The sequence below is a fragment of the Mycena indigotica genome (genome assembly GCF_014461135.1).
Source record: "Mycena indigotica strain 171206Taipei chromosome Unknown Mind.scaff0009, whole genome shotgun sequence".
Taxonomy (NCBI): domain Eukaryota; kingdom Fungi; phylum Basidiomycota; class Agaricomycetes; order Agaricales; family Mycenaceae; genus Mycena; species Mycena indigotica.
In genome coordinates, this window is record NW_023503008.1 from 1,044,917 (window position 1) to 1,057,177 (window position 12,261).

The following is a 12,261-nucleotide window of genomic DNA, read 5'->3' on the forward strand; positions in this document are numbered from 1 at the left end:
GTGCTCTGCGGTATCGTACACGCTTGTTCGACTACAAATACAGTGTGCTAAGTACATTGGTGCGTTCTAGTTTGAGGATGTGCAAGCGGAGCGGAAAGAATAACAATAACAAAAGCAAGAAAATCATCTTCCAATTGAACCCATGAAGCTTGACAGGTCCAAGCCCTGGTATTCGTCTTCTGCCGGTAGCTCTTCGAGGCCTTGGAGGAGATGTTTCTGGTTGACAGGACCGGACGACTCTTTCGCCTTCCTTTTGGCTGCCGCAGCGGCTTCTTCTTCCTCACCAGTCCGTCGGAATAGGTCGAGGACAAGATCAGTGTCCATAGACGCCAAACCTGAGTTCTGCTGGGTAACAACTGAGTTGGCAATATTAAGTTTGAATTGCTGCAAGCTGCCAAGATGTGAGTTGGGAAAGAGCACGGCGTCAAAGCTTGCTTACCCCATGATCTTTTCCTCCAGCGTTCCCTTCGTGATGAGCCGATAGACATTGACCACTTTCTTTTGACCGATACGGTGAGCACGATCCATGGCTTGGAGATCCTTCATAGGATTCCAGTCATGCTCAACGAAGATGACAGTGTCAGCACCGGTTAGTGTCAAGCCCAAGCCACCAATATGCGTTGTGAGGAGTAAGCAATCAATACTGGGATCGCCGTTGAATGTCTGGACAATAGCATGCCGCTTGTTGGGGTCTGTGCTACCATCAAGACGCATGTAGGTGACCGAAGGCATTTGCTCCTTGAAAAGATCGGTCTCGATGATATCCAGCATCTGCTTCATCTGGCAGAAAATAAGAACCCGATGTTGCGAGAAAACTCCACGAGTGTCAGGCTCTGTGTCGATGAGTTCGCTTTTGCCGGAATCGACAGTGGGGCCAGCAGTACCGCCGATACCACAATCGGTCAAAATTTGGCTATAACGACGATGTCAGCCGGTCAAAAAGAGTCTCAGATTCCACGCATACCGAAGGGCAAGAATTTTCGGTGCATGTTGGATGTCGTGAATCCCATGTTTCGAGTCGGGGGCTTTCGACAAAGCCTCTTTTGTTGCCTCCTCGTTGTCTTTGAGAACAAACAACGGGTGATTACATAATTTGCGGAGGTACTGCAACGACTGGAATATATGTTGCTTTTTGTCATCCTGGCCGGATTGGACCGCGTCCTGAGCAGAAGCGAGTGCCTGCGAGCCAGAGAAGTTGTCGTAGAGATATTTCTGGACGTCGGATAGCTCGCAGTAATAGTCCTGAATGATTTTAGGCGGGAGATCGTTAAGGACATCTTCTTTTAAGCGTCGAAGGAGGAACGGTAACACTTGTTTGTGGAGTGCCTCCAACGCCAACGCAGCTAGCCAATTATCAGAGAACTGGCCACAAAACGGGGCAGACGACTTACCCGCTTCCCCATTCTTAGCCTTGCCGTCACGATTGGATAAAATGGGCTTTGAAAACCGCTCGTTGAACGATGTTTCCGTCCCAAGGAAGCCGGGCATCAGAAAGTCGAACAAACTCCAAAGTTCGAGTACATTATTTTGGATCGGGGTGCCTGATAGAATCAGGCGATGCTGAGCGCGTATGCATTTCACAGCCTTAGTCAACTTGGTCTTCGCGTTTTTGATAACATGGCCTTCGTCGAGGATGCAGTATAGCCAGTTCATCTTCTCAAGCTGGTTGATGTCGTTTCGGACAACCTCATAGGAGGTGATAATGATGTCGTGCGACTTGAGCTTGGAGAATCGTTTGTTCCGTTCTCTCGCGTTGCCTGTATACAGTACTGGCTTGAGGTTCTCTGCATACTTGAGGATTTCGTAGTACCAATGACCGGTAAGTGTGGGAGGACAAATGATCAGAGACGGCAGGTGAACCGAATCAGGAGACTTGTTTTCCTTGAACTTTTCCGCCCGCTCAAAATGTTTGCTGGACAGGATGCAGATAGACTGCAATGTTTTCCCGAGACCCATATCTAGAGCAAAAGATAAGAGAGGACAACGTCAAGGTGATAGACGAACCGTCGCAGAGAATCCCATGGAGCTGGTATTTGGCAAGGAACGCCAACCAGTTGACACCGTCTTGCTGGTACTTGCGCAGCTCGGCGTTGATAGTGACCGGAAGTTTGTACTCTTCGACTTTGGACCCGTCCAACAGTTGTGTCAGGAATTGTCGTTCCTCTTTGCGCCGTTCAAGAAGCTCATCGGGAAATCCAGGTGGATCGGGTAGGCCGGCCTTGATGTTGATCTAGCCAAGGAAAAAATTTGACTTCAGAGAACATACCTCCAGGGGAACCATCTTGACCAACGACGCGAACGTGTTTGTAGCAGTTGAACGTATGTCATCGTTCGAATCGCTCATTCGGCCAAGCACGGGGACAACCATGAAGATGACATATGGCAGTGCCTTGATATCAAGTCGTTGGACAACGTCTGAAAAAATAAGCGTGCCTTCGGTGAGAATATTGTGGACCTTACGGTATATCAACTCAGTCGCCCCTTGCCTGTTTGCGAGGGACAAGGGGTCTCCCAAGAGAGGAACAATGTTCTCAATAACGTATCGCATGGCGTCGGTGGTCATAACGTCGCAAAGGGTGGCAAAACACCGGGCAGCTGATTGTCGGATGATGGCAAAGCGGCTGGTCAGAGCAAGATGCATCATCGGAAAAGTTTCTGTCAGTCGGGGCCACAAATCAGGATGGAGAGCGGGGACTACGGCTTGAAGAACGCTCAGAGAATCGATTACATCTTGACCGTACTGCTTTTCGATCCGCGTGTCGGCCTCAGTTGACGACTCTAATGATATTTTCAGCACAACATGGGGATTGTTGAGCAGAGACCTACCTGCTTGACATGCACTGATCAAACCGCCAGCCATGAATTGCCACATGTTGGGAATCGTATCTAGCAACTGTGGCCCGAACTTGGCTGAAAGTTGATCAAAGGCGAAACCAGCTCCTCGGCGGGTGAGTCGTGTTTTGTTTGCTTCGTCTTGTTGCGGTGGTATGTCGGGCAGTTTATCCTTATCTTTGCCTGTATCTTTGCCATTGGACACTGTCGCAGCCTTCATGATATCTTGGAACGAAAGAATGCCTTCTGTTTGCTTCCGAGCTAGTGTGAACGCGGGTGTTTGTTCAACATCTTGACAGAGGAAAGTGCATAGGTTCTTCACAATCTTGTCTGGAGGCTGAGAGATGTTGTTCCGGGTACAAAACTCGATAAACGAGGCAACCGCAATGGCCGATCGGGTTTGTAAATCGACATTATCTTCATTCTGTCAAGACATCAATGATTCGCTTTTCGCCATATTGATCGCAACATTATTACCTTGATGCCATTCATGATGCCCTTCACCACTGGACTGACTTTGTCTGGTGTGCTATGGAAAGCAACAAATGCTGCCGCGAACGCTGCCGCAACACGTGTATCGTGCTGCGTCTTGATGTCCACATATCGCTCGATGCTGGCTACAATTTTGGAGCGCTTTTCTGTGATAACACCAAGCTCCTTCTTCTTGGTGCGTCCCAGCATGTCTTTAAGCTGCGTAAAGAGATCTCCAACAGCGCGATGAGCAACTTCGATGGTGAAACAGCCCTCTTTTGAGCCAGTGACGTCGATTTCGGATCCAAGGAATGGGATAGATGACATAGGCAATTTGCACTCCGTCGAGAATGACTTGAGAAGGGCAACGCAATCGCCATGAATGCGTACGAGGGTGAGCGACATCTCGTGATAAGCAGGCGGAGGAGGACTTTGCAACCAAGTTAATGTCGTGTTGCTCAACGTGTGGGCCATAGTCGACTTTTCCGTCAGCGGTTTGTCGTGTGGTAAAGAATCGTACTCCCGCGCCCATTCCTCTGATATGACAGCCGTAAGGAACTTCTGGAGCATACTCGTCGAGTCGATGTAATGACATAAGATTGGCTGGAATGTTTCATCAATCGAAGGACCCTGTACAATTAAGTAAGCAAGTAAACTTGTTGTAAGACAACTCACATTAACTGGCCAGAAGACCAATACTTGAGCGAGAGCGGCAGCGGCAGCAAGCCGGGCCTTGATTGTGATCTCAGGTGTGATGAGTGACTGGTCTTGGGCAAGCATATTTTTGTCGACGTTGTGTCGCTCCAACGCCCCATTGTTGGCGATTTCGACCGAGGGATAGAAAAATTTGGTTGTATCGACAGCCATACCGATCGGTGTCATGACAATAGCGTACCAATCGAGTAAAAGTTGTGGCGTTGCAAGCGATTCGAGTTTTCCTGGGGTCTGCACTAGTACAGTCAATGCTGTCCTCCATGCAACTAAGCTGGCAGTGCGTATATCTTCTCGCTCCTCTGCGATCAGATTCTGGAAGACAAGTCGCATGAAATCCTCTTGGACCCAGTCACGCGGTAGAGATGGAACTTCCATGAAGGAAGTCAGAGTCTTAACCACAGCCAAACGCACATTGGGAATCGTATGGCGGAAGAAGGGGAAAAGTGTAGGGGCCAGAGATGTTAAGGGGAGCCTGAGTAATATAAGCCTCGGGAACTGGATCAAAAATTGAACATACGCAAAGTCTCCACCAGCAAGGATGGCAATGACCTGGTCATACGAAACGAGTTTGCCTGCGGCTAGATCAGGTTTACATTGATGAAAATGACAAAAAACTTGCCTAACAGGTCCATGACGGTTCCGACGCTGGAACTAAGATCATCTTTCATGTCGCTCAAGCATGTCCACAGGACCAAAAGAACTCGGTCGAGAGCTTCTGGCAGTTGTGTAACGAGATGTTCTGCGACAGGGAGAAGGCATGATGCCGCCACTGAGCGTACATCGTCGTCCCGGTCTCCGAGACTGACAAGATTGAGCTGCGAAAAAGAAGACGGAAAGAAATTAAACTTGCCCTAATATAGCCGCCTCAACAACACCGCTGAGAACTTCCTTCCCATTCAAATCGAGGTCAACCTTCTTCTCTGCTTGCTTGACAGCCTCTGTGTCGTCGTCTACAAGCATTGAGTCACCATTGGTTTGAGGCTTGATGTTGGCAGCCACGAGATCGCTGCGGACAGCGACCTCGTATTTGATACCGAGGAGACCGGCATGCCGTACTTCCCAGATATGTGTTCTATCTTTGTCCGGGACCCGAGTTTTTTGTCGTTGTTTGGTATTTCGCCCATTGGTCGTCAAGATCGGAGGGGCAGGAGGAATGGGAAAGTTTTGTTGTATCATTTGAAGAAGGATGGAGTGGACATGGGCGACAGAACGCCGGGGCATGTGCAGGAGAAGAGCAGCGAGTGTTTGTGAGACAGTTTCACGAACTGGGGCGATGACTTGGTCAGAGACGAAATCTCCAAACCGATCGAGGACGAAAACACAAAGGCATTTGGCAGAAAGATCGTTGCACCATTTCTCGTGGGCAGAGGCATTTTCTGCTCTAGTCCCATCATCTCGCATACCACCACAAGCCCCTTGCACCTTGAGTAGTTCGCGTAAAGCCATTGCCGCACCATGACGAACTTCCCAGGCAGCACTAAATAAGTCAACCTCCATCACCCTTACAACACCATCCCATATCCAAGTTCCCGGCCGCACATCGAGAACTCGCGTTTGTTTCGCAGCTTTGGGAGAAACTGCACCACCTTTAGAAGGATCAACGACAACTTTCTCAGTTGTCGGAGTGCCGAGGCGGGAAGTCAATGGGGCCTTCACGTCTTCTGACGCAACGAGTCGTGCTTTATTCCCAGATGCTGCTGGAGTGAATTTAGCGCCGGCACTTTGTGGAGGAGGAGGCGGAGCAGCAACAAAAGCAGTATTTCCAGGTTTTCGTTTGCGCTTTAATCGATTGCGCTCACGAGCAGAAAGGGCGCTGAGATCAGGCTCAGGTTCTGCGGGAGTGACTGGCGAAGGGTCGGCGGGGGTAGCAGAGCGTGTTGTTGGCGCTGAACCCTCTTGCTTGGGCTTACTGTCGACGTCCATGGGAGACACAGGGGAGCAATTATCCGTGTCTTCCTCGATTTTGACATTTGGGACTTCAGCATCGGCCTCCAGGTCTACCTCCATTTCATCGGCGAGATCCTTCTCAATATCAAGATCATCTTCGTCGAGAAAGTCGAGACCAAGACGGCTCATCGCAGCCTTGCGTGCCTTTTTGACTTCAGCAGGACTAGCGAGCATCCCAGCTGGTTTGGCGAACTCTTTTCCCTCGGACGCCAGAAGGAGTTTTCCTTGGACGATTAAATCTTGAACAGAGAAGCTAGGGAAGTCCGGAGGTGCAAGTGGTTCTTCCTCGCCGAGTTCTGGTCGATCTCGAGGTTGCCATAATGGGACTAAGGAAAAAGTATGTGAAAGGGCAACAGATGCGGCGGTTCGTGTTTCGAAGGATTTAGAATGAAGATAGGGAATTATCTATATGATTCAAGGGGTTGAGTGGACAAGAGACGATGTTGTCAACGTACGCGAGCAACAACAGACATGAGTTCTGCCCATGCCTGAGGATCGATTTGAGAAACATGCTTGTGGGCGGCCTTGACGTCCTCTTCGAGGGCAACGTCACTAATAACGCTCTTGGCTGCGAGTTGGGCGAGCTGTTTGGCGGCAGTATTCCTCACAGAGGTCGAAGAACCGGTGTCGAGAAGAAGAAGGAGGCGATCAAGCCTAGAAAAGGATAAGTTAATATTCAAGACAGATGGCATCATTTTCGGTTCAAACCTTGAGGCCATTTAGGCAGGATTTGCACTGCCTCCGCCTTGTTTCGTGGGCGGAAGTTGACCAGCCTGACGACGACACGCCGCGCTTTATACTTATTTCTGCCAGAGTGTACCGAGTGACAGCATCACGCTCCGTGACAATGACTGATCGCTGGCTTTGCCATCTTCTCCACGACCTTCCACGACTCCCTCCCAGACCACACAATGTGAACAAGTAGCTTAAAGAATTCGAGTCCGCCCTTTCCTGGGGCTGGTCAGTCCATAGACCCGGACCCTCTCCCTTGGTTCCATCGACACCGTCGTTTTTGTTGGCGTCGGCTCCACCCAGATGCTCGCATCCTCGCACTGTCTTCCCCACCGTTGGCCGCGATTGCCAAGCTCGATACAGCCATCATCCCTGCCTTGATATGGTGCTCGACCTGATGGGCGAATTCAGTTGGATAACCTGTTCGTGTGATTTAACGCATATTTTTGCATGGTGGCTGGTCCAGTGGCTCCCAACTCATCTCCTGTGCATTGATATTGCGACATTGTAACAACAACATCTGAAGGGCCTGTCATCTCTCCGCCATCCGACAAGACACTCCTTCCCGTCGAACCAGCTCCAGCTCTGGCCAAATGTGCTGTCGAATCGGCAAATGGTTGGGCGCATATATTCACGTTATCATTGGGGCATTTTTGAATACTTGACATGGTTCGTTGAACAACACAAAGTTTGTTTACACGATCCAATTAAAGGCTGTTGACCGTTGCTACAAATTGTCAATGCAGAGTTTATCTGACTATGAAGGGATTTGTCTGTCAATAGATTCCGTATTCTAGCCAAAAGGGCCTTTTAAAGGGTTATCCGGATGGAAAAACCAGTCCCATTTTTGCCCAGATCTATCTCAGCCAGAATTTTGTCCGGATTTCGAAATCTTCCCACTTGAAATAGGGGCTCTGTGACGCATCACGCTGTGTGACAATGTCTGATCGCTGGCTTTGCCAGCTTCTCCGCGACTCTCTCCCAGACCACTTCGCACAATGCGCCGAACTAGCCAAAGATTTTGAGTCCGCCCTTTCCTCTTTTGAGGCTGGTCAGTCCATCGACCTTGACCCTCTAATCACGTCGGTTCACCGCCATCTTGCGTCAACACCGTCCTTTGGCTGGCGTCAGCTTCACACAGATGCTTGCATGCTTGCCGCACTGTCTTCCCCACCATTAACCGCCATTGCCAAGCTCGATACAGCCATCATTGTCTCAGGGGCTGCTGACCGCCTTGATATCGTGCTCGACCTGATTGAGCGAATTCAGTCGGATAACCTGCTTCGTGAGCCCTTCAAAGGCTCTTCCTACGTGTTCCCACTCCCAGAAGTGGAGCCACTTACAGCTCCTACCATCCCCTTGCTTGAGGCATTACCCTCTTTCACTGCTTTCCAATCAAACAAGCACCAATATCCATTCGTCGTCCGTAATTACGCATCGCATTGGCCAGCGCTCAATGAACATCCTTGGGCATCAACAGAATATCTGATTTCGGCTGCTGGTCGAGGCCGTGTTGTGCCCGTTGAAGTTGGGCGAGACTATCGAACAGACGATTGGTCGCAGAAGCTCGTGGAATGGGATACATTTTTGGCCTTGCTGGACGACTCAACTGCCGAACCATTGTACCTGGCACAACACAGTCTTTTGATGCAGTTTCCCTCATTGCGTGCCGACATTCAAGTCCCTGACTACGTGTACGCCACTCTCCCTCGCCCTTCAGGCTGCGAGCCTCCGGGGAATGATGACCAGCTGGTCATCAATGCGTGGTTTGGACCCAGAGATACCGTCTCCCCAGCTCATACTGTCCGTCTTTCTTCCTATATGACTCATTACACTGACAGTTGTCCAAGGACCCTTATTACAACATGTATGGTGTGTGAGAGCTCCGACTAGGCTAATCTTTGTCTGACACCGACACAGTACAAGTCGTGGGACGTAAAAGAGTCTGGCTGGCGCCGTCGAACTGTGAACGTGGAATGTACGCTGATGGCAACACTTCCGCCGTTGACGTCTTCTCACCGGATCGCAAGAAGCATCCGGACTTTGAGGACTTTGTCGCTGGCCAGGGCATGACCGCCCTTCTTGACCCAGGAGATTTGTTGTATATACCAGCCAAATGGTGGCACGCTATGCGCTCTGAAGCGGCTCGTAGTTTTTCAATCTCAATGTGGTTCTGAATGGCATGCTGTCAACAAGCACATGCAGGTTGCTGTTGGACTTGGAGGCGAGCACAGATTTTGTGACAAGCGTGACTGGCACTCTCTCTCATGCTATGCCCGTTGTCGACTCGTTCTTGCCGCCGTCGCAGCCATTGAGCAAGCCCCCGCCATCTACAATGTCTCCCGCATCCCAGGCGCTGACTCCGGAGCACATTGCGGACGCATTAGCTCAGTCTAATGATGGCGGCGCCACTCTTGTCTTCCTCAAGAAGAACCTCACCAATATTGGCGAGGAGGCGGCAGAGGAGTTGGCAACATTGGGTCGAGAGACACCAGAAGATGAGAGTCTGGTAGAGCGGTGAGTTGTTAACGTGTCCACGAAAAAAAACTCAAAGTTTCGGTAAGCATGGCGCTCGGCCACAACCGTTTGACGACCCTACCGACGGCCTTCGCTCTACTATCGCGTCTTCGGTATCTAAACCTGAAGAACAACCTGTTCACGGTCTTTCCTGATGTTCTTACCCTCCTTCCTGCGCTCGACACTCTTGACATCAGCCACAACAAGATTAAACGCCTCCCTACGCAGCCTGGAAAGCTGCTCAACCTCCGTGTATTCTGCCTTGCTCGCAACAAGCTAACCCGCCTCCCCATTTATATCTCCAAGTTCTACAAACTGGAGGTACTACAGCTCGAACGCAACCCTATCGACTGGCCGCCGAAGTCCGTTGTCACGCAACCCGAATCGCCCCAGGCAATGCGGGATTGGATTCGCAGCGTGCAAAAGTGGATAGAAGCCGAGACCTCACGTCCACGAATACATGATGATTCGGGTTTCAGCGAGCAAGAGTTGGAGAACAATATGTCAGTCAACTTTGCTTTACTCTGAGAAGTATTAAAGCTTATTAGTGAGGACAGTTACAACTCATGGAGCAATTTCACACCCGTTACGGACAAGGAGTTTGATGGTGGTTTGACCCCACATGCTCGCTCGTTTTCGATCGACTCGACATTTTCCGCGTCTTCATTGGCTGAATCCGAGTCAGCCCAAGAAGACACGCGCCCATCTTTTGACGACCGACCACCTCCTTTACATCTTGGCATGCTGGGATCTTTCAGTCCCCAAACATCTCCTACTCATTCATTCGAAAGCTATCTTCCTAGCCCAGCAGACTCTGACAAATTCTTTGACGAGCCTGTCCATCCTCCGCGAACCGATTCGCTGCGAAACGCCAACCCCGATCCAACGGCTCATGCTCGCAATGCCTCTTATGCTAGTGGAATCCGCGCTCGTGATCGTGGGCCTACCCTTGGTGGAAAGAAGAGCATGCCAGACCTGCGTACAGCCAAACTCAGTTTCTTGAAGAAGATGCCCGAACTCCCCAATAAGCACAACCACGAAGACTCGTTTCCCTCACCACAATCGCTCCGCAAAGATTCGGACTCGTCTGGCAGTTCTTCCGCTGCAGTCCGGTCATTTACAAAGGATTCAATACAGGTTTCTCCAACAAGAACTGCCCCCGCACCTTCCATGGCTTTTGAACGTAACTCGTATTTCCGTCGCGTGTCGAAACTCCCAGCGTCAACCATCTTCAGCACCCTCCCAGAATCTCTCATCAGCTTGATGGATTCTGCACGAAGCATCTTGTTTGCCATGTGTCAAGTTTATCAGAGCCTCGAACACTACACAATTCATGCCCCGGACGACAGATTGAAGACTGTCCTGCGTAAAGTGCTGGACCCTGCAAGCACAGACATGATGCAATTCATCAACGCGTTGGATAAATTCGACGCTATGAGTCGAAAGATGCAACCCTCCCACACAATATGTAGAGGAGTCGTTGAGAGTTGTCGTGATACTGTGGCATCGTTCGGGAAAGCAGTAGGAGTATTGTCGCTCCAACTCAAGGTCATTGCTGGCTCGGATGATGTCCGCTATCTGCGTTCCATGCTGCTCATGTTATACGGGGCGACAGCGGAGGTGGCAAATGCGTGGCAATCGATGCAACCACAAATTGAAACTATTCGACCCTTGCTACATCCCAAGGCTTTCCCGATTTCGTCGCCGTTAAATGGCAGTCCTGACGCCCACCCATCACAATATCTCGGCACGTCGGACCAATCACCTCCTCCTGTTCTACGATCACAGAACGGACTGGGAACTGGGCGTACGCGAATGGCACGGCGACATGCGGGCTCGTTCAGTTTCAAGGATATCGAAATTGGCAAGCAATTACCGTCCTATGATGAACCTCCCCCAATGATTGGAGGTGTGGTTGCCGGAGTAGCCACCCAGACGCCAACTCTCCGAGCAAACAAGCGACATCTGCCTGCTCCATTTGCTGGAACAATCACCGTTTCTTCTGCGTCTCCTCAAGAAGGCTCCTCGCGTGGGAATCAGCAAAGCCATTCTCGGAACGGCTCCCAAGCATCTCTATACGCTTCCTCGTCGTCAGCTTCAGCATCGTCTTCCCCTTCGATACCGTCAAAGGCACCATATTTAGAGCTGCCGACTTCATCGAAGACTCAGGTTGACAAGGAGGCCCTGCAGGCGATCCAGAGCGCTGTCGAGGTCGCGCCGACTGTTTGGGATATGATAGAGGAGACCTTGGGAGATGCGTTGGATGCGGAAGTGAGAGAGAGCTTGGAGAGGGCCAGGACGGTTACGCGACGGTTGGCAGAAATTACACGAGTAATGCAAGATGGGACAGAACTACCCGTAGACCGAAAGGTGTTGCGTGAAGACTCAAACCTGTTTTTGAAGGTGAGCTGATCATCCGTACTGTTTGTTTCATTCTTCTAAATCCGCTCTTTAGACGGTGGTCCATCTGTCCAACGTAATCAAGCAGTATGGCGGCGCACACTCTGCAACACTACGGAGTAACCTTGTCAAACTGACTAACTCGACGGAAGAATTCGCGATTCTGCTGCATGTCTCCTCTTTCTCACCACTACCCACGAACACATCAACATCAGGCAACGGTCGTTCATACTCGCCAATGCCTGGCTCACCGGCGCCGAGCATGATCTCAGCTGTTTCTCCTGTGCATCCGCCAGAGGAATACCGAGTGGGGTCGAGTCTATCAAGGAGTCGGTCAGCTCAACCATCAGCAAGCTCGAAGCTTGCACAACCTTCCCAGGACCCGCCTCGAAGTGCATTGCCTTCACAAACCTTCAACTTCAAAGCAATGCCCCCAGCGCTGAAACGAGGGCGGTTGGCGGTTGGGGAGGCGGGATGACGCATATAATTACTATTGGGCTTTGTATATTTAGTAGTCGTTAATCGTGCACATATTTTTGCTCTGGAGTTTGCTATAAATAGAACAAATGCGGTCATCTGCATCCTCCGACTTCGTCACAGGCCGCAACTATATCAAGACTCAAATGTTGAACGAATCTCTCTCATCCT

The 12,261-nt window shown here is 50.5% G+C and overlaps 2 protein-coding genes across 2 annotated transcripts; one reads left to right on the plus strand and one right to left on the minus strand.

The window, feature by feature from the left end:
- Positions 1–123: 123 nt before the first annotated feature.
- Positions 124–6,683, minus strand: MIND_01014200 (TBP associated factor; the record flags this gene model as incomplete). The annotated part of the gene is made up of 15 exons (XM_037366736.1): positions 124–391; positions 440–913; positions 965–1,343; positions 1,392–1,958; positions 2,005–2,218; positions 2,267–2,415; positions 2,461–2,778; positions 2,827–3,256; positions 3,310–3,933; positions 3,979–4,489; positions 4,535–4,589; positions 4,637–4,818; positions 4,868–6,369; positions 6,420–6,618; positions 6,673–6,683. The coding sequence occupies 15 exons, from the start codon at positions 6,681–6,683 to the stop codon at positions 124–126; spliced, it is 5,883 nt and encodes a 1,960-aa protein (XP_037216130.1).
- Positions 6,684–7,635: 952 nt separating this feature from the next.
- On the plus strand, positions 7,636–12,091 carry MIND_01014300 (Leucine-rich repeat-containing protein SOG2; the record flags this gene model as incomplete). The annotated part of the gene is made up of 7 exons (XM_037366737.1): positions 7,636–8,499; positions 8,547–8,568; positions 8,617–8,863; positions 8,902–9,213; positions 9,261–9,716; positions 9,762–11,616; positions 11,669–12,091. 7 exons carry the CDS (start codon positions 7,636–7,638, stop codon positions 12,089–12,091), a joined length of 4,179 nt encoding a protein of 1,392 aa, XP_037216131.1.
- Positions 12,092–12,261: the final 170 nt, after the last annotated feature.